General features: G+C 42.3%; 1 protein-coding gene across 1 annotated transcript in view; it reads right to left on the bottom strand.

Annotated features, from left to right (window-relative positions):
- DNAH6 (dynein axonemal heavy chain 6) overlaps positions 1–21,207 on the bottom strand; it is a 184,179-nt gene that overhangs the window by 61,257 nt on the left and 101,715 nt on the right. Inside the window, exons 46-49 of the mRNA XM_038759544.1 lie at positions 16,291–16,522; positions 13,770–13,922; positions 5,610–5,750; positions 1,261–1,503 (exon numbers count right to left, since the gene is read on the bottom strand). Of these exons, the coding sequence (XP_038615472.1) occupies positions 1,261–1,503; positions 5,610–5,750; positions 13,770–13,922; positions 16,291–16,522 (769 nt within the window). The remainder of the gene's footprint in view (positions 1–1,260; positions 1,504–5,609; positions 5,751–13,769; positions 13,923–16,290; positions 16,523–21,207) is intronic.

The following is a 21,207-nucleotide window of genomic DNA, read 5'->3' as shown; positions in this document are numbered from 1 at the left end:
GTTTTATAAAAATGAACATGAATGCCTCTCTAAGAGTTCTGTAATTGACTCTAAGGCTCTCTCTCAGAAGATTATGGCAATCCTTAACCACTCAATCAGTCAATGGTATTTATTGAGTGCCTACTGTGAACAGAACACTGAACTAAGTGTGTGGCAGAACACAATGCAACAGAGTTGACAGATGCATTCCCAGTTCACAACCACAATAAAGACAGAGTTCCAGGGTTATCTATGTACCAAGCAACTGCATGGTTCTAAACTGAATTTTTAAGTTAAAAGGTCAGATTGGGCACCATTCCATTCGCGAGAATGTCGACGTTTAGGACCCATCACAAATTAGGTTTGGGTGGTGCAGGGGGGTCTGCATTATTAGTCAGTCCCACCTCCCACCTTAGGAGTCCTGATGTCACCCCCATGTTCTGATGGTAATAATAATAATGATAATTGTGGTTAAATGCTTACTATGTGCCAGGCACTGTTCTAAGCTCTGGTGGAAGATATAAGCAAATCGGGTTGGACACAGTCCCTGTCCCACATGGGGCTCACAGTCAATCCCCATTTTGCAGATGAGGTAACTGAGGCACAGAGAAGTTAAGTGATTTGCCCAAAATCACACACCTGACAAGTGGCAGAGACAGGATTAGAACCCATGACCTCTGACTCCCAAGCCCATGCTCTTTCCACCGAGCCACGCTGCTTCTCTATACTCAGTACTTAGTACAGTGACTGGCACATAGTAAGTGGTTAACAAATACCGTAAAAAAGAATAACAGGCAGAGCAAGCAATATAATAAGGTAAGAACAAACCAATTCATGTTGCGGAAATGTTTTGGCTGTTCAGGTGCACCTTAGGAATCATTTCAGTTAATTTAACTGTGGAGTCAATCTTTGCCTTGCCTTATGAAGACCGAGAACGTGTGTGAGTGTAAGAGAGAGACTGGGGGCGGGGAGAGAGAGAAAGAGAGTCGAGATGGATGAGGGGATTGCATCTACCTGCATTTGTTAGGAAAGACATGAAGAAGAAAAAATCTACCTCTGGCTGGGATTCACATGTTCCAGGGCAAAACCACATTTTGACCTCAATTATCTAGACATTTCAGACAACTATTTTTGGGGTCTACAGAAAAATTTCCATAAAGGGAACAGTCATTCCACCGGTGTTCTTTTCAACGGGATTTCATCCGAAGTGCAACTGTGAAATTGTGGTAAGACTTTTAAAAGATACAGTTCAACATTTTTCTTCAGTAAAATTAAACTTACTGTAACTAGTTGTTTTCTTTTTTCCCCCAACATGGACAGATAAAGATTAATCAATTCCAAGTATGAAGTGGGTGTTGTATAATAGCGTCGCCTCAGTTCTGCAAAATATCGTTCAGCTGTATCGGTAACACTCATGTGAATATCTACACACGTTAATGAGAGATTTTCTTTCACTTCATCACTTCCAAGATCAACATTCATGAAAAATGTCCTTGATACAGAAAGAAGGGCTTCTCTAGGCCACTGCAAAGAGAACAAAATGTTTTGAAAAGTTCATTTCCAAAATACAAAATCAAGAATTCAACAGGAAACTCTATTTTCTGGAAACCCTGGGAAACAGTTACAAGTATGCATATATGTAAATATGTTCACAGTTGGGTGAATTGAAGAAATCATAGTTGTGATACTTTTTGTTTCATTTAATCTTCTACTTCTTAAATCCCACATCTTCCCTCTGTCCAAATTCCAAATTATGGCTGCAGTCCATTTTTTACCCATTTTTCTCTTCCCCTTCTATTTTCCCTCTTCATTTGCCTCTCCATTCCTTTTGAAAATTTTATTCGTCTATGTTTATTTGATGATCCATCTTTCTCTTTATTACATTTGATCCCAAAGCAAATTTGACCTCGCTTCAAGTTATTATTTATTTTTTATGTCTTCCCTTACACTAGGGAAGGTCTCAAGTCAAGCACTTAGAACAGTGCTTTGCATATAGTAAGTGCTTAATAAATGCCATCATTATTATTTTAAGTACTTCTCTAAATTTGATGATCTCTAAATTTGATTTTAAAATCACGATTCTTGTTTAAAAGATTGGATTTGCGTGTTAAGTATGTGATAACATTCTCTCTGTATTACTACAGATCAGTTGTAGGTAAAGAGAAACAAATATGTAGCATATAGAAAAGGGGGAAAAATGGTGAACATGTTTGTTCCCTATACAGACATGCCCCAGGACACAGCAATGTGCTCCTCAAAAATATGCATTCGTTCATTCAGTCGTATTTATTGAGCACTTACTGTGTGCAGAGCACTGTACTAAGCGCTTGGGGAGTACAAGTTGGCAACATATAGAGACGGTCCCTACCCAACAGCGGGCTCACAGTCATGCATGCATCATGAACAGTTGAATTGAGTTATATTTCCCCATAGACTTACATGTTATAAATTGGGATCTATACAAAGCTTCTGGATAATCCCTTTATGTGCTGCATATTGTTACATTAAGTTTAAGCAAACAACTGCTTAATCTTTGTTAAAGTATTCCAGAGCATAGCATTGCAATATTAACTAAATAAAGCAGCATGGCTCAGTGGAAAGAGCACGGGCTTTGGAGTCAGAGGCCATGGGTTCAAATCCCAGCTCTGCCACTTGTCAGCTGTGTGACTTTGGGCAAGTCACTTAACTTCTCTGGGCCTCAGTTACCTCATCTGTAAAATGGGGAATAAGACTGTGAGCTCCCGTGGGACAACCTGATCACCTTGTAACCTCCCCAAGGCTTAGAACAGTACTTTGCACATAGTAAGCGCTTAATAAATGCTATCATTATTATTATTAAGGAGTTGTGGTGTGATAATGAATCTATACAGTAGGCTGTTCTGTTGTGGTAATAATGATCTTCCAACTTTAGTGAGAGGAAGGATTGTCCAGTTTGCATTGAACCACAACCTTCTTAATAATAACAATGATAATAATAATAATAATAATAATAATAATAATGATTATAGTATTTGTTAAGCACTTACTATGCCAGGCACTGCACTAAGCACTGGGGTGGATATGAGCAAATTGCATTGGACACAGTCCCTGTCCCACAAGGGGCTCACAGTCTCAATCCCCACTTTACAGATGAGGTAATTGAGGCCCAGAGAAGTTAAGTGACTTGCCCAAGGTCACACAGCAGACAGGTGGTGGAGCCAGGATTAGAACTCATGACCTTCCGACTCCCAGGTCAGCATACTTAACGGACACTGTAGCAGGTCAATGCCTCCTCAGCTCCGCTTCAATCAATAAATCAGTGGTATTTGAGTGCTTACTGTGTACAGGGCACTGTAGTAAATTCTTGGGAAAGTACAAACAGAGTTGGTATCCACCCCACTGCTTTAGATCAGTGTCAAGCACTTAACAGATACTACTACTATTGTTATTACGGGGGATACATTGTTAAAATAGATTATGGGTAGGAGAAATAGTAGAGCATAAAAATGTTTATATAAGTACTGTGAGCCTGGGGTGAGTGTCAAATGCTTAAAGAGTATACAAATAAGTCCTCTTCATATCTTTGAACATCTCCCTCCTTCAGGTTATTTATTATTATTATTGCTATGGTATTTTTTAAGCAGTTACTATGTGTTATACATTGTTCCAAGCTCTGGGGTAGGAACAAGTTAATTAGGTCAGGCACAGTCCCTGTCCCATGTGGGGCTCACAGGCTAAGAAGGAGGGAGAACAGGTATTTAACCCCCATTTTATTAATAATTATGGTATTGCAAGTCCTTACTAGGTGCCAAGCACTTTAAAGATATGAGGTAATCAGGTCGGACACAGTCCCTGTCCCATATGGAACTCACAGTCTAAGTAGGAGGAAGTAGGATTTAATCCCCATTTTACAGATGAGGAAACTGAGGCCCAGAGCCGTTATTGCCCACGGTAGCACAGCAGGCACGTGGCAGAGCCGGGATTAGAACCCAGGTCCTCTGAGTCTTTCCAAGCCTGTGTTTTTTCACCGTTTCTATTCTGCTTCTCAGTATTAGAGAAGGTAAACATTATCCCTGTCCCCGAGGGGCTTACACACAGAGGGAGAGAAAAACATTAAAATAAATTGCAGATGAATATATACCCAAGTGCTGTGGGGGTGGGATGAAAAGCCAAAGTGCATAGGTGATGTAGAAGGGAAAGTTAAGACAGGGAAGTGATGGCTTAGTCACAGATGGCCTTTTGGTGGAGATATAATTTTAGTAGAGCTTTGAAGATGGGGAGCGTGATCGTCTGTTGGATATGAAGGCCAAAGAGAGGATGTGGGCAAGGGGTTGATGGCCAGATAGACAGGATTGAGTTACAGAGAATAGTTTGGCATTAGAGGAGCGAAGTGTGCGGATTGGGTTGGAGTTGGAAATCAGTGAGGTAAGTCAGGAGGAAGAGCTGACTAGGTGCCTTATAATTGATGGTAAGGAGTTTCTGTTTGATGTGGAGGTGGGGGAACAATCATTGGAGGTGTTTGAGGAATGGGGAGATGTGGACTGAGCACTTTTTCAGAAAAATGGCCTGTGAAGCAGAGAGAAGTGTGGACTGGAGAGGAGAGAGATGGGAGGCGGGGAGGTCAGCAAGGAGGCCGATACAGTAAAGTCGGGTTAAGATGGGTAGTTGAATCGATGAAGTGACAGTTTAGATGGAGAGGAAGGAGGGTATTCTAGAATTGCTGTGAAGGTAGAACCAACAGGATGGGTGATAAATGTATGACACATGTGAACTGAAAACAAAGATAAGTAGGAGTTGAGAATAATATTAAATGCAAAGGACAGGTGTTGGTTTGACCTATAATGTTGGAGAAGTAATCAAGGAAGGGTTTCTGAAGGAAGAAGAGGGATTTAAAGATGGGGAGAGCTGTGGTCTAGTGGATCTGGAGGAGAGGGGACCTCCAGGATGAGGGAAGAGCATGGGCTAGGGGCTGCAAAGGGGAGAAATTAAGAGCTTTCACCATTCAGAGCTGTGGTTTTGAGGGAAAAAAATAATGATCCTCTGCTCCTCCTTGTCAAACCTCCAACCCCAGCCCTTCTTGATTCACCACTCTTCTCTCCTTACCAAGCAAAGCCACAGACACCAGGTAAAAATAGGAAGAGCTACTTAAAACATTTTCAACGTATATGAGAGCAAGTGTAGCACATCAATCAGTCAATCGATGGTATTTATCGAGCTCTTACTGGGCAGAGCACTGTACTAAGTTCTTGGGAGAGTACAATATAACAGTTGGTAGGCACGTTCCCTGCCCACAAGGAGTCTACAGTCTAGGGGATACGTTTGTTTTGTGTTAGAACCTTCAGATGGAAACTCCTAGGGTGCAAGTTTCATGTCTTTGATGGATGTTGAACCCTTGTAAGCGTGGGGTAAGCAGTCCGTTCTGCTATTTACCGCCTATTCCTTTCTCCTCCAGTGCTCTACACTTCTATGTATTTTGACTCCGATAAACCCTCAAAAAATATTTGTTTGTTTGAAAAAGCAAAAAAGCAGATCTCTAGCTCCTTCACAATTTCAGAAAGCCACAGACTGCATACCTCCTTTAAAGCCAAAGGGTGTCTACCGTCTCCCCACCCCGGCCTCCGTTCCCACCTCAGAAAACGTTTTTCACTGACCTGCACAAACCAGTCAATGGTGCAGCAGTTCACCAGGGACGGAAACATTCGGCACCGTGATCGAAAAGCCTCCCCCACGGGACTCATACAGAGGACAATGTGGAGTTTCTGACGAACTCGACTGATGAAGTATTGAAAAACCTGTTGAAGCGGAAGGTATCATTTCTTTTCAAATAACAGCAGGAATAAAGTAATCAATTAATCAATCATAATTCTTGAGCGCTTACTGTGTGCACGGTGCTGTACTAAGCACTTGGGAAACTGCAATATAACACACCTGGTAGACAAGACACGTTCCCTGGTTAATGTGGAAAGGAAACCAGTCTGCTTACCTAGAGCAGGGCCTGAAATGATTTTTATATAGTATGCCTCTCTTTGTGATTCATTTTTACTCAGTTTTACTTAGTCTGGGGAGGAAGCCAGAATGCATTTGCTGCAGTCAGATATTTGGGTTCTTGTAGCCTTGTGACCCCGAGTTCTCAAAATTTCCACTGCCCTTCGAGGGGAGTGATTTATCAGGAGATAAACTGGTGTTACCTTGGGGACCCTGATCTGCCTCACTGTGGTAGCCAGTTGTACACGGCTGAGCCTTTGGTCCACAATCCTGGCACCTAATTATTATTATTATTGAGTTTTGAGCGGTCGAGTATATGATTAGTTATAAATTTAGTCCCTCAGCGAGTATTCGGAATCCTAACTCTTTTCAGGACCTTTCTTGAATGGGTCTTTTGATGAGGGACTATTAGCTGGGTCTTGGTTATTTCCAACCTTGAGGCAAAGTGGGAAAGGCTAAAGCAGGAAAGAAAATGTAGTTTGCAAGGATCGTAACGAAAATGGTAATTGTGGTATTTTTAAAGCGCTGTGCTAAGTGCTTGGGGTAGATACAAGACGATCAGATAGAGCACAGTCCTACCTAGGGTTCCACAGTCTAGATGGGGAGGGAGATCAGATATTTATTGCACCTTTTTAAATGGTATTTGTTAAGTGCTTACTATGTGCTCAGACTGTACTAAGCGCTAAAATAGATACAAGCTAACCACATTGGAAACAGTCCATGTCCCACAGCCTTAATCCCCATTTTACAGATTAGGAAACTGAAACACAGTGAAGTTAAATGACTTGTCCAAAGTCATGCAGCAGGAAAGTGGAGGAGTGAGGATTAGAATCCAGGTCCTCTGACTCCCAAGCCCACATCTTTCCACTAGGCCATGTTTTTCTAAGTCAATCATTCAACCAGTGGTATTTACTGAGCATTTATTGTGTGCAGGGCACTGTACTGAGTGCTTACGAGAGTACAATACAATATAGTAGCAGCATGGCTCAGTGGAAAGAGCACAGGCTTTGGAGTCAGAGGTCATGGGTTCAAATCCTGGCTCTGCCAATTGTCAGCTGTGTGACTTTAGGCAAGTCACTTAACTTCTCTGTGCCTCAGTGACCTCATCTGTAAAATGGGGATTAAGACTGTGAGCCCCCCGTGGGACAACCTGATCACCTTGTAACCTCCCCAGCGCTTAGAACAGTGTTTTGCACATAGTAAGCACTTAGTAAATGCCATCATCAGCATATAGTTGGTAGACATGATCCTTACCCATGGGAAATTTACAATCCAGTAGGAGAAACAGACAATTAAATACTTTACAGGTAGGGGTAGTAACAGTGTATAAGGAGATTTACAGAAGTAATGTATGGGGTGGGGGTACATAAGTGCTTAGGGGGGTAAGATGCAGATGGAAGGTAAAATAGGGTGAGGAGATAATAATAATAAGGATGGTATCTGTTAAATGCTCATTCTGTGTCAAGCATTGGGGTGGATTCAAGTTAATCAGGTTGGACATGGTCCCTGTCCTACATGGGGCTCACAGTCTTAATCCCCATTTTACAGAGAGGTGCAGGGAAGTGAAGTGACTTGCCCAAGGTCACACAGCAGACAAGTGGCAGAGCCGGGATTAGAACCCAGGTCCTTCCAACTCCCAGGCCAATACTCTACCCATTAGGCCATGCTGCTTGAGGTCAGATGAGATGAGAGGTGAGTCAGGGAAAGACTTTTTTGGAGGAGATGTAATTTTTGTAGGGCTTTGAAGGGAGAAGAGTAGTCGTCTGTAGAAGGTGAAGGAAAGGGTAACGGAAAAATAGATTCAGTTTTTGAGCAAAAGAGGAAGATCAAGAAAATGCCACCTCCTTAAGTCATGGAGAGGAAGCTGCTGACAGATAACATGAAAAGGCACAGGCTTTAAATGCATGGCTTAGTGGAAAGAGCCCGGGCTTGGCAGTCAGAGGTCGTGGGTTCTAATCCCGGCTCTGCCACTCATCAGCTGTGTGACTTTGGGCAAGTCACAACGTCTCTGTGCCTCAGTGACCTCATCTGTAAAGTGGAGATTAAGACTGTGAGCCCCACGTAAGACAACCTGATTACCTTGTATCTACTCCAATGCTTAGAATAGTGCTGGGCACATAGTAAGCGCTTAACAAATACAATTATTATTATTATTTAAATGTAGTTTTACCTCTGTCTTTTTAGAAAGGATCAATCGATCAGTGTCATTTATTAAGCACTTATTGTTTGCAGAGCACTGTAGTATGGGAAGCAGCGTGACTCAGTGGAAAGAGCACGGGCTTTGGAGTCAGAGGTCATGGGTTCAAATCCCGGCTCCGCCAACTGTCAGCTGTGTGACTTTGGGCAAGTCACTACACTTCTCTGGGTCTCAGTTACCTCATCTGTAAAATAGGGATTAAAACTGTGAGCCCCCGTGGGACAACCTGATCACCTTGTAACCTCCCCAGCGCTTAGAACAGTGCTTTGCACATAGTAAGCGCTTAACAAATACCGTCATTATTATTATTAGTAGTAGTAGTAATCACTTGGATGAGTACAATACAAAAGAGTAGGCGGATATATTCCCCAAGAAGCTTGCAATCTAGTGGGGGAGACAGACATTAAAATAAATATTGATGAGCCCTGCCCACAGTAAGCTAACCTACAAAATGGGTGAGATGGATATGAACATAAATGCCTTGGCACTGGGGGAGGGATGAATATCAAACAGACTCAAGTGCAAAGGTGACGGAGAAGGGAGGACTGAGACAGGGAAGTAAGGGTTTAGTTGGGGAGGCCATTTGGAGATGAGATTTTAAAGAGGGTTTTGAATTTGGGGAGAGAAGTAGACTTACCTGATAGGAAGAGGGAGGGAGTTCCAAGCCAGAGGGAAGACTTGGACAAGGGGGCAAAGATCAATTATTTATTCAATCGTATTTATTGAGCACTTACTGTGTGCAGAGCACTGTACTAAGTACTTGGGAAGTACAAGTTGGCAACATATAGAGACCGTCCCTACCCAACAACGGGCTCACAGTCTACAGTTAATCAAAGAAAGCACTCTTTATGAACAGGAAAATAATTTATTGATTAATATAAAAACAGTAAGTTGGGATTTAGATCCTATTCTCCCTTCAATTTAAAGTGTGAACCCCATTTGGGACAGGGACTGTGTCCAACCTGATTAACTTGTTTCTCTACCCCAGTGCTTAGAACAGTGTTTGGCATATAAAAAGTGCTTACAAATATAACGACGACAACTACAACAGCAATAATGATAATAAAAAAAATAAAATTGCACATTCTGAAACAAGTAGAATCTGATGACATACATCCTAGAATTCTTAGGGAATAGAAGGGTATAAAGGATAGATAATTAAAAAGGGAAATCTTAAAAAAAAACTCCTTTAATAAGGGAGAAAGGATGGATCTGGTTCAGTAATAGCTTAACTTCACTGTCTGAGAAGATGATAAGACAAATCATCAGTCAATCTGTAGCAGCAAAGAGCATCAGATACTAGGGTGCTACAAATATGACTTTCTTCTCTTGGCCAAATTGACGGTCTCAACACCATTTTGCTGAATTCAACTCAGTCACTCCCTTATCCCTTCATCGGTCTCGTACTGCTAACCACAGCACGGAATCACCCCCACTGTCTGCCTCTTTCACTCTTTGCACAAGCCTCAGAGCACTGCCAGCAGAAATCTAGATATCAGGCCAACTTTGTCCATTTCAAGTTTACCCTGGTATGGTTTAGTTCTCAAACTTTACACGTCCGAAACAGAACTGCTTATCTTCCCACTCAAACCCTGTGCTCCCCCTGACTTTCCCATCACTGTAGATGGCACCACCATCCTTCCTTTTTCAGAAGCCTAAAACCTTGGCATTATCTTTGACTCTTTTTTCTCAATCAACCCACATAGTCAATCCATCACTAAATCCTATTGGCTCAAACTTCACAACATTGCTAAAATCTGCCCTTTCTTCTCCATCCAAACTGCTACCATGTTATCCAATCACTTAACCTATCCCACCTTGATTACTGTATCGGCCTCCTTGCTGACGTCGCTGCCTCCTGTCTCTCTCCACTCCAGTCCATATTACACTCTGCTGCCTGGACCGTTTTTCTACAAAAACGTTCAGACCATGTTTTCCCTCTCATTAAGAACCTTCAGTGTTGCCCATTCACCTCTGCATCAAATAGAAACTCCTCACCATTGGCTTTAAAGCATTCAATCACCTTGCCCCCTCCTCACCTCACTACTCTCCTTCTACAACTCAGCCCACACACTTCACTCCTCTAATTGCAGCCCACTGTACCTCGATTTTGACTATCTTGCCCCTGACCTCTCGCCCAGGACCTGTCTCTGACCTGGAATGCCCTCCCTCCTCATATGGACAGACAATTACTCTTCCCTCTTCAAAGCTTTATTGAAAGAACATCTCCTCCAAGAGGCCTTCCCTGACTAAGCTCTCCTATTTTCTCCCACTTCCGAGTCACTTTGACTTGCTCCCTGTATTCATGCCCCCCTAACCCCACAGCACTTAGGACATATCTGTAATTTATTTATTTATATTAATGTCTGTCTCCCCTTCTAGACTAAACTCTATGGGCAGGAAATGTGTCTGCTATTTTGTTACATTGTACTCTTCCAAGTGCTTAGTACAGTGTTCTGCACACAATAAGCACTCACTAAATACGACTGACTGACAGACTTTGACAAGAAGGATCTAGAGAAATTAAAAGCAGCATGGCCTAGTAGAGAGAATATGGGCCTTGGGAGTCAGAGGACCCGGGTTCTAATTCTGGCTTTGCCACTTGTCTGCTGTGTGACTTAGGGTAAGTCACTAAATACCTCTTTGTTTCAGTTTCCCAGAAGCAGCATGGCTCAGTGGAAAGAGCACGGGCTTGGGAATCAGAGGTCATGTGTTTGAATCCCAGCTCCACCACTTGTCAGCTATGTGACCTTGGGCAAGCCACTTAACCTCTCTGTGCCTCAGTTACCTCATCTGTAAAATGGGGATTAAGACTGTGAGCCCCACGTGGGACAACCTGATCACCTCAGTTACCTCATCTGTAAAATGGGGATTAAGACTGTGAGCCCCACGTGGGACAACCTGATCACCTTGTATCCCCCCCAGCTCTTAGGACAGTGCTTCACACATAGTAAGTGCTTAAAAAATGCCATCCAAAAAAAAAGAGAGACAGAGGCACAGGTAGGAACAAAGACACAGATGAGAGAAGCTGAGACACAGGTAAGCAGGGAGACTGGCAGAATAGGAAGACATTCCCCTTCCTTTCTCTCTGTCTCTCTGTCTCTGTCTCTCTGTCTCTGTCTCTGTCTCTTTCTCTCTCTCTCTCTCTCCCTCCATCCCCCCCTTTGTAATTTCTCCCTTGGACAGTAGCAGCACCAGTAATAGCGGCAGGAGAGAAAGGCACCGTGAATAAGCCCTCTTCAATCCCACCAACCCCCAAGGCTAAATTTTAGTATAAAATTTTAAATTTTATACTAGTTTACATCAATGGATACTGCTTTCCCTTTGACCGTGAGAGTTTGCTACCATCTAGTGATCCAAACCTATGACAACATCTGAATTCTAGAGCAGATTTGGAGAAGCAGCATGGTTTAGTGGCTAAGAAACCAGCCTGGAAGGCAGAAGGTCAGGGGTTCTAATCCCAGCTCTGTCACTTGTCTGCTGTGTGACCTTGCTCAAGTCACTTCGCTTTTCTGGCCCTCGGTTATCTCATCTGTAAAATGGGGGTTGAGACTGTGAGCCCCACCTGGGACAGGGACTGTGTCCAACTCGATTTGCTTGTATCCACCCCTGTGCTTAGTCTGGCGCTCGGCACATAATCACCACTTAACAAATACCCTAAGTGCTGTGGGGCTGAGGGAGGGGTGAAGAAAGGGAGCAAATCGGGGTGTTGCAGAAGGGAGTGGGGGAAGAGGAAATGAGGGCTTTGTCCGGGAAGGTTTCTTGGAGGGGATGTAAGACTTTGAAGTTGGGGAGAGTGATGATCTGCCTGATATGAAGAGGGAGTATAGACTATTTTACTAAGTACGTGGGACAGTACAATAGAGTTAAAAGATTAAAATCACATCTCCTCTAAGAAACCTTCCCTGACTAATCTCTCACCCCTTCCCCCCCGATTTGCACTTGAAACCGTACCCCCTAAGCATTTACATAGTCACTGCACCCCATCTCCCAGCACTTCTGTACATCTCTTTATGCTCTGTTGCTTCCCTTACCTGTAATTTATTTTAGTGTCTGTCTCCACCAGCACATTTTAAGATTTTTGATTGCAGGGATTATACTTACTTAGTCTATTGTGCCCTGCACACTGTAAGTGCTAGTGATAATAATAGTAATAATAATAATGATGTTTTTTTTTAGCATTTATTATGTGCTAAGCACTGTGCTAAGTGCTGCTCAGTAAACACCACTGTGATGAAAGAAGACGGAGGAATTTTAGAGTATGGGGAGGAGGCAAACAAAATAAAAGATAGGTGGAATAAGGGAGTGGAAAGAAATATAACTTGAAGAGTAAACACTCTAACCCCCGCCTCAGGGTCGCAACTGGAGTGTTTCCAGTACTTTACCAGCCTCGGCTATGGGAAGGAGAGTCAAGCAGAGGCCTACCCATTCCCATTCCTAGCTTGGGCAGTGGCTAGTGAGTGGAAGGCAACCTGCTACAAGTCAAAAGTCACCCATGCTGGGCAGCAGAGGCACGGGAGAGAGCCGAGAGTGGACAATCGAATTTACTGGGTAAACCAATTCTGTATTTTTACCAAGAAAATTCTATGGATACCCTACCAGAACGATTGCAGACGGAGAGCGGGGCGTTCTGGCAGAGATGTGTCCGTGGTGTCGCTGTGAGTTGGAAACGACTTGGCATAAGATAAGACAAGAAACACTCTAACAGAACAGTATATCAATATCTGCAGAAGTTCTGAGGGTAGTGCTGAAAAGTGCTGAAAAGGGTAGTGAGAGAACAGAAGGAGTGAGGAGGGAGATAGCTGATGAAGGGCCTTGAAGCCAGAGGTCAGAAGTTTCCACTTGATGAGTGGAGGAATGGAAAACCATAAAGGTTTTTCAGGGACTGGGGAAATATGTGCTGAATATAACTAACTCCCACATACTTGGCAACTCTATGTTTGGAGTCCAGTGAAATGATGTTATGTGAAAGCTGGCCATCGGTTGTTTTTTTTATCTTCACTGAGGTAGTAAAAAAAGAAGTAGGTATAAATTGTAACAAAATTAATGTAAACTTTACTAGTCTTGAAAATACCAACTGCCCCTTCGCCTTGGATTTAAATATTTTCTCTGGGAAAACTGCCACATTGGTGATAGTTACAACTGCCTTTTTGTCCATCCTTTGTATTATGAACTCCAGGCAACCCATATTTTTGTGGAAGGGGTCAAAGTGATTGGGATTGATAGGGAAGGGTACGGGTAGCTTTTAGAAAAATTAAAACAAATAGTTGCAGGATAATCATATTACTTTGCCTCGGCTCTCCCCCTTTATTTTCTGGAAGGGGTTGGAGCATGTGTGCATGTGACATTAATTACAATTTTCCCCATAATGTTATTTGTTATCACTTCTATTCTACTTTGAATTATTTTGGACAGCTTTCCCTAGGAAAATAAAATTGCATTGAGGAAATGTATTCAAATCATTTCAGCTATGATCAAATCCTTTTCCAGAACAAAAATTTCCATTTATGAAATAATCAATTAACCAATAATATCTGTTGAGCATTTACTTTCTGCAGAGCACTGTACTAAATGCTCCGGTACGTACGATAGAGCCAGTAGACACGATCCCAGATTTTGTATGTCATACCTCATCTCTGTTCCCTTCTGGGATTCCTACTTCCTTTGCTTTTGGTCTTGTAGCTGCCAAAACTTGCTCCAGCTCGTCTTTTTCAAACAGATTAGGCACCTCGCCAGAATTCAGAATATTGTTTATGTCTTCCAGAAACTCCTCCACTACAATCTACAAAGGTTTGAAAAGTATTAGAACTCACTCTCAGCTTTTGTATGTAGTGATCTGTTTTACATCATTAATAAAAACGTGTAATCACAAATTTCTTTAGCTTTAGTCAGTGCCTTTTCAATCAGTGGTACTGATTGAGTGATTAATGTGTGCAGATCACTGTACTAAGCACTTGGGAGAGTACAATAAAATGGAGTTGGTAGACACGTTCCCTCCCCACAACGAACTTAGAGTCTAGAGGATGAGCTTTCGAGGATGAGATCTTGATAGAATGGATTCTCCAATCCTTCCATTCTACCCTGTCTTTCATACATACCATTCTCCCTGACTTTAAAGGATAATGAGGAAACAGGGATGCAGAGAGGGATGGGAATCTTGATGCTACCAAAACAAATGTAATAGTTGATAATTTTGATTTGTATCTGAAATGTTTGTTAACTTATATCTATGGTTGCTGTTGAAACCCTCCTCTAGACTGTAAGCTTGCTATGGGCAGGGAATATGTCTGTTTATTGTTGTATTGTACTCTCCCAAGTGCTTAGTACAGTGCTCTGCACACAGTAAGCACTCAATAAATACGATTGAATGCAACAATGAAAACCTAAAATCACTGCCTATGTTTGGAGAGGAATGAATGGTGATCACATCTTCCACAAACACTCATTTGAACAAACACCACAATAACAAATATTTCATTTTAAACATCATCTTGAGAAGTGCGTTCATCTTTTCCTAAAATAAACTGAAGCAGTTTCACCGCAATACAATTTTGGATTAGCAACGGGCAAGTTTAAATTTCCCCAAGGATAGTTAAAATGAGATTATCTGCTAAGAGTGGGAAGGAAACATTTGGATTTAGTCAGAAAGAAACGCAGTGACTCATCTTAGGAAAACATGCCGTTGGTGCTGTGCTTTGAAGAAACAGACTCCGCAAGTCAGAGCCAGAAGCGCCCAGATCCGAGAACATTCCCGACGAAATCTACGAGCCAATAGGGAACCTAATCCTTAGGCATTTGCACAAACCTTCCCTTAACATATGGGATATGGTAGAATTACCTCTAAGGCATCAGAGATGCCACCATAATCGCTCTGAGAGCAAGGGAGGCATATTGGGTCCTTTCATTGTTTTCCAGATATGCAAGATTTCAGTCAGAACACTTCTGAGCAGGTGACCAAAACATGCTCAATGGAGCAGTACTTCAAATAGCAGAACACTAAGCTAAAACCTTGGGAGAGTTCAATAGAAGTAAAAGATACAATTCCTGTACCCCTTATTGTTAGAAGGAAAACTTGGCTTCAGCAAAAGACTGGAAAGACGGATAAGTGAATGAATATTCATTCATTCAATCTTTCGTGAGCGCTTACTGTGTGCAGAGCACTGTACTAAGCACTTGGAAAGTACAATTCAGCAACAGAGACAATCCCTACCCAACAGTGAGCTCACAGTCTAGAAGAGGGGGAAGAGAGGAGAATATGTGCTTAAATATATGTGTTTAGTATAGTACTCTGCACACAGTAAGCGCTCAATAAGTACAATTGATTGATTGAATGAATGAATATGTGTTTAGATATTAGAGTACATAAACTGTACTTACATAATCAATCAATGGTATTTATTTAGCACTTCCTGGGTGCAGAGCACTGTACTAAGCGCTTGGGAGAATTCAATACAACAGAATTGGTAGACACGTTCCATGCCCACAATGAGCGTATAGCCTATCAATCAGTCAATCAATCAATCAGTACTTATTAAGCACTCATGTGTAGAGCACTGGACTATGTGCTTGGGAGAATATAATTCAGAAGAGTCGGTAGACACGTTCCCTGCCCACAACGTGTTACAGCCGGGAGATTTTAGTTTACACCTCACAATGCCCCTGTGATTTTTAGATTTTACAGGTGAGGAAACTGAGGCATGGGGAGGTTAAGTGGCTTGCCCAAGGCTCGTGGAAAGAGTGCCACGGGGTAAGCTGGGTTGGCACGGAAGTGTTGCAAGTGTCTGTGTGTTTATAAGTATTGAGGTGATGATTGAGAGAACAGGACCCCAGGAGAAGAATCCAATCAGGGAATGCCTCCTGGAAGAGGTGGAATTTCAAGAGGATTCGGGGTTGGGGAGAGTTTTCCCCTGGAGGATCTGAAGGGGTAGGGCATTCCAGGAAGGAGGGAGGGAATGAGCAGGAAAAAAATGACCTTAGAGGAGTTGAGACCAAAAGTTCATTTTGGGCGGGGAAGGTGCCTACCAACTCTGTTGAACTGTATGCTCCCAAGCACTCAATACAGTTCTCTGCACGCAGTAAACACTCCGTAAATACCACTGATGATGATGATTTCCCTTTCCACTTCTCTCACTGAAGCTACTTAAACATACCTGCGTGTCTGTGAAAAGAAAAACCATATCTTGGCCATCTACGCCTGCCATTGTATACAACTTCCTCAGATCTTCGTGGAAACTCTCGTAATTATAGCCACGACTAAGTTCGATCTGAAAGCATTTATAGCCGCACATATGAGAAGCGAGTCTGGTGACAGATTGTTTTCCCGTCCCTCCTACTCCAACAAGCAGGGCATTTCCCCTTTCCTGTCGAATCATCCGAGCGATTCTGCATGGAAGTAGAGTACACATTTAATTTCCTGGTTAGAATTACAGTTGAGGTTAGCTCATGCCAATGTCTCTTTATCTCCATATTGCCAGTGCTATTTGTGTAAGCAGCACCCAAACCAAGCCCCGACTCTTTTTGCAAAAATGGTATTTGTTTAGTATTTACTGAGTATCAGACCCTGTACTAAACGCTGGGGTAGATACAAGATAATCAGGTTGGACACAGTCCATGTCCCACATGGGGCTTCCAGTCTTTTCCCATTTTACAGATGATGATGAGGTGACTGAGGCACAGAGAAGTTAAGTGACTTGACCAAGGTCACAAAACAGGCAAGTGGCAGAGCTGGGATTAGAACACAGGTCCTCTGACTCAAAGGCCCAGGTTCTTTCTACTAGGCCATGCTACAGTCTTATTGATTGTACTTATTGAGCACTTGTGCTCTGCAGAGCACTGTGCTAAGTGATTGGGAGAATTCAATAAAGTAGACATTATCCCTACCCTTAAGGAATTTTCTTAAACTGGGTGCTATTTTAGCCTAAATCCTATTTCTCAGTTTTTCCTCTTCAGAGCTCTCAGGTAGCAAACAGTTTAATTGCCTGACTCAATAATCAGACCCTCAGCTTCTATGGCTGTAAATACTATCTTGCAAACCTTGTCTGTAGTAGGCGTGCTTGGTTGTGATCCTATCCATGACATTACTAATTAAACTCTGATTTTGACCTTGTCTGGTTTGAGAGTTCAGTTCACTCCTCGTCCCTAGGTCTCCAGGTTGAGTTAAACAAGAAAAAAACCTTGGAACCTAATAGAAGCATGCCTAAATTTAGACCCCAAACTGCTGATTTTTCAATGGAAACTGCTGTGACCTGAGAGTCAAGAGAAGAGGAATTTAGTCCCAGTTGTTAGTCTGTGTGATGTTACATTCGGTATTTAGGGAAAGCTGTGTGATTTCCAATTAAAGGTCTTGTTGAATGGTGGCCAGGGAATTTTAGGGAAGGAAAGGTGAAAGTATTTCCCAGCACTCACTAGGGCTTTCTAGTAGGAATTGAACTCCACTGACCGGGATGGAGACAAGCTTCTAGGAGGGGGAATTCAAAGTCTTAAAGCCCTTCTGCCTGTGCTACAGTAAGTTCAGCCATGCTTTGCTTCCAGCCTGACTGTAGAGTATTGGTGAATTTCTCTCTTTGCTCAATCAGTACTTTTAGGAATAAGGGATAAGGGTTGGTAATCTAGTTTGGGACTTGTTGGCTTAAATCTCAGTGCAGATCTTGTCCAATCAATCAATTATTAAGCACTTAGTGTGTTAAGTATACTGTATAAAACTCACTGTGTCTGTTTATCATTGCATATTTCACACAGTAAGTCCTCTTATTGAGCTTTTATTATACAATTGACTGACTGTTTGGGAGAATACTCCTTTTACAAGTGAAAGGTTCAAAGTTAATCAATCCATGGCAAGCTTGTCGTAGGCTGGGAATGTGTCTACCAACTCTGTTGTACTCTCCCAAGTGCTTAGGACATGCTCTGCATATAGTAAGTACTCAATAAATACCATTGATTCATTATTTTTTCCTCCCTCATTTGAGGTCCAGTGGACTCACAGCATTGCCTCCTCCTTCCATCAGCCATTGGCAAACCCTTCCCTGAAGGAGAAGCTCCAGAAAACTAGGGAATATATCTCCCAACTCTGTTGTATTATACTCTCCCATGTGCTTAGTACTATGATTAATCCTTCCAGAACCATGTGGAGCCTGAAAATGACTCCTTCAGCAGTGAACCTTACTTCTCTCCTTAGGTTTTTGCTGCCGTTTCCCTTACCCACTAATTCCCTTTCAAACCGTGAGCCATCTTTGGGCCAGTGTCCAAAGCTCAATATTTTCCTCCTACCTTTCCCAGAGCTCAATATAGTGCTCTTCTAACCAAAGCAAGGAATAAATAATACCCAGGAAGGAAATATTTTAAAAGGCAGAAAGAGAATGGAGAAACAAATAAACAGTGACAGAGAGAGATTGTTTCTCTCCTTGTCACTAAGACAGACATAGGAGCAGCAGCGACAGACACCCACTCATACATTCAATTATATTTATTGAGTGCTTATCGTGTGCAGAGCAGTCAATTAATAATGATGATGGTATTTGCTAAGTGCTTACTATGTGTCCAGCACTGTTCTAAGTGCTGGGCTAGATACAAGCTAATCAGATTGGACATAGTCTCGGCCCCACAAAGGACTCACAGTCCCATTTTAGAGGAGGGAACTGAAATACAGAGAAGTGAAGTGACTGGCCTAAGGTCTCACAGCAGACAAGTGGCAGAGTCAGGATTAGAACCCAGTTTCTGCTGACTCTCAGGCCTGTGCTCTGTCCACTTGGCCATGCTAATAATAAAAGTAATAATATTGATGGTATTTTTTAAGTGCTTATTATGTGCCACATGCTATATTAAGAGCTAGGGTGGATTCAAGTAACTCAACTTGGACACAGTCCCTGTCCCACACAGGGCTCACAGTCACAATCTTCATTTTACAGCACCATAAAACAAACAACACGAAGTGAGGTTTAGACACGGTAACTTTGATGGACATCTAAGTGGAGATGTCCTGGAGGTAAGAGGATGTGGGATTCCAGGTTATTAGAGAGGTCTGAACTGGAGAAGTCATTTTGGAAGTTGTCATTTCCATTAGAATATAATTTGTATATATTCATATTTGTTACTTTGGGAAAGCAGTGTCGCCTAGTGAATAGAGTCAGAAGACATGGGTTCCACTCCCAGCTCTGCCACTTATCTGCTATGTGACCTTGGGCAAGTCAGTTCACTTCTCTGAGCCTCAGTTTCTTCATCTAAATGGGGATTAAATCCTATGTCCTATTAGAGTGTGAGTCTCATGTCAGAAAGGTAGTATCCAACTTGATTACCTTGTATCAACCCAGCACTTAGTACAGTGCATGGTGCATAGTGAATGCTTAACAAGTAACAATAATAATAATAATGGCATTTATTAAGCGCTTACTATGTGCAAAGCACTGTTTTAAGCACTGGGGAGGTTACAAGATGATCAGATTGTCCCATGGGGGGCACACAGTCTCAATCCCCATTTTACAGATGAGGTAACTGAGGCCCAGAGAAGTTAAGTGACTTGCCCAAAGTCACACAGCTGACAAGTGGTGGAGTACTATTATTAGTAATAGTAGTACTAGTAGCAGTACTATTGTGCTTTTCCCATCTTTCCTTAATAGACTCTGCTTCTTGAAGTTTTGATTTTTTACTTCTTTTGTATGTCTCTTAGTATAGGGCTCTGCTTAAAATGAACTCTCAATAAATACTACTGACTGACTGATCAGTTTTCATTCCAAAGCTCCTCAAACACTCAAGCCTCCAGATATTGGTCTGATAATAATAATACTTAATAATTATGGTATTTAAGTGCTTATTATTTGCCATGCACTGTATTAAGCTCTGGGATGGTTGCAAGCATATCGGGTTGGACACAGCCCCTTGTCCCACATGGGGCTCACAGTCTTAAATCTCCACTTTACAGATGAAGTAACTGAGGCACATAAGTGAAGTGACTTGCCCGAGGTCACACAGCAGACAAGTCGCGGAGCTGGGATTAGAACTCCTGACTGCCAGGTCCAAGCTCTATCCACTATTCTGGGGTACTTCGCACGGGCTTTGGAGTCAGAGGTCATGGGTTCAAATCCTGCCTCCATCACTTGTCAGCTGTGGGACTTTGGGCAAGTCACTTCACTTCTCTGTGCCTCAGTTACCTCATCTGTAAAATGGGGATTAAGACTGTGAGCCCCTGTGGGACAACCTGGTCACCTTGTAACCTCCCCAGTGCTTAGAACAGTGCTTTGCACATAGTAAGCACTTAATAAATGCCATTATTATTATTATATACACTTCAGAGGTTGTAGCACAGGGAGACTACCTTCCCTCCCATGCTCTGCACCTAGGAAGCACTCAATAAATACCACTGATTGATTGAGAGCAAATCTGCCAGCAAGTGAGCACATGGGGTTTTCAGCAGACTGCAGAAGCAGCTAGGAAGGAAGACAATATGCATTTATTACTCTATTTATTTATTTATTTTACTTGTACATATCTATTCTATTTATTTTATTTTGTTAATATGTTTTGTTTTGTTCTCTGTCTCCCCCTTCTAGACTGTGAGCCCACTGTTGGGTAGGGACCGTCTCTATATGTTGCCAACTTGTGCTTCCCAAGCGCTTAGTACAGTGCTCTGCACACAGTAAGTGCTCAATAAATACGATTGATTGATTGATTGACTGAGATAAGAGTCTGAAGTCTGAGATAAGAATATGAAATAAGAAAGCAGATTTGAGGGAGAGAGTAGGTGCTTAACAAATACTACAGTTACTTAAGATTCAGTCAGGAAGCACCACCTCATCAGCAACAATTCCCTGATAGTGACATTGTGTTAGCTTGATTCATGAAATGTTCCTTTATCGGAAATTAGCAGTTTTCGTTTTCAGCCCCTAAAACACTCGCCCTCCACTCTGTGTTGCCTTTGCACTTGTCTGAGTACCCCTTAAACACTTTGATTCTCATCCCAGGCCCACAGCATTTAATATAAGCTTGTCTCTAGACTGTAAACTCACTGTGGGCAGAGAATGTATCTGTTGTTATATTAGTCTCCCCCAAGCGCTTAATACAGTGCTTTGCACACA

This window comes from Tachyglossus aculeatus, chromosome 17 (assembly GCF_015852505.1).
Source record: "Tachyglossus aculeatus isolate mTacAcu1 chromosome 17, mTacAcu1.pri, whole genome shotgun sequence".
NCBI lineage: Eukaryota > Metazoa > Chordata > Mammalia > Monotremata > Tachyglossidae > Tachyglossus > Tachyglossus aculeatus.
The sequence above is the reverse complement of the archived record's forward strand: the minus strand, read 5'-3'. Positions and strand labels throughout refer to the sequence as shown.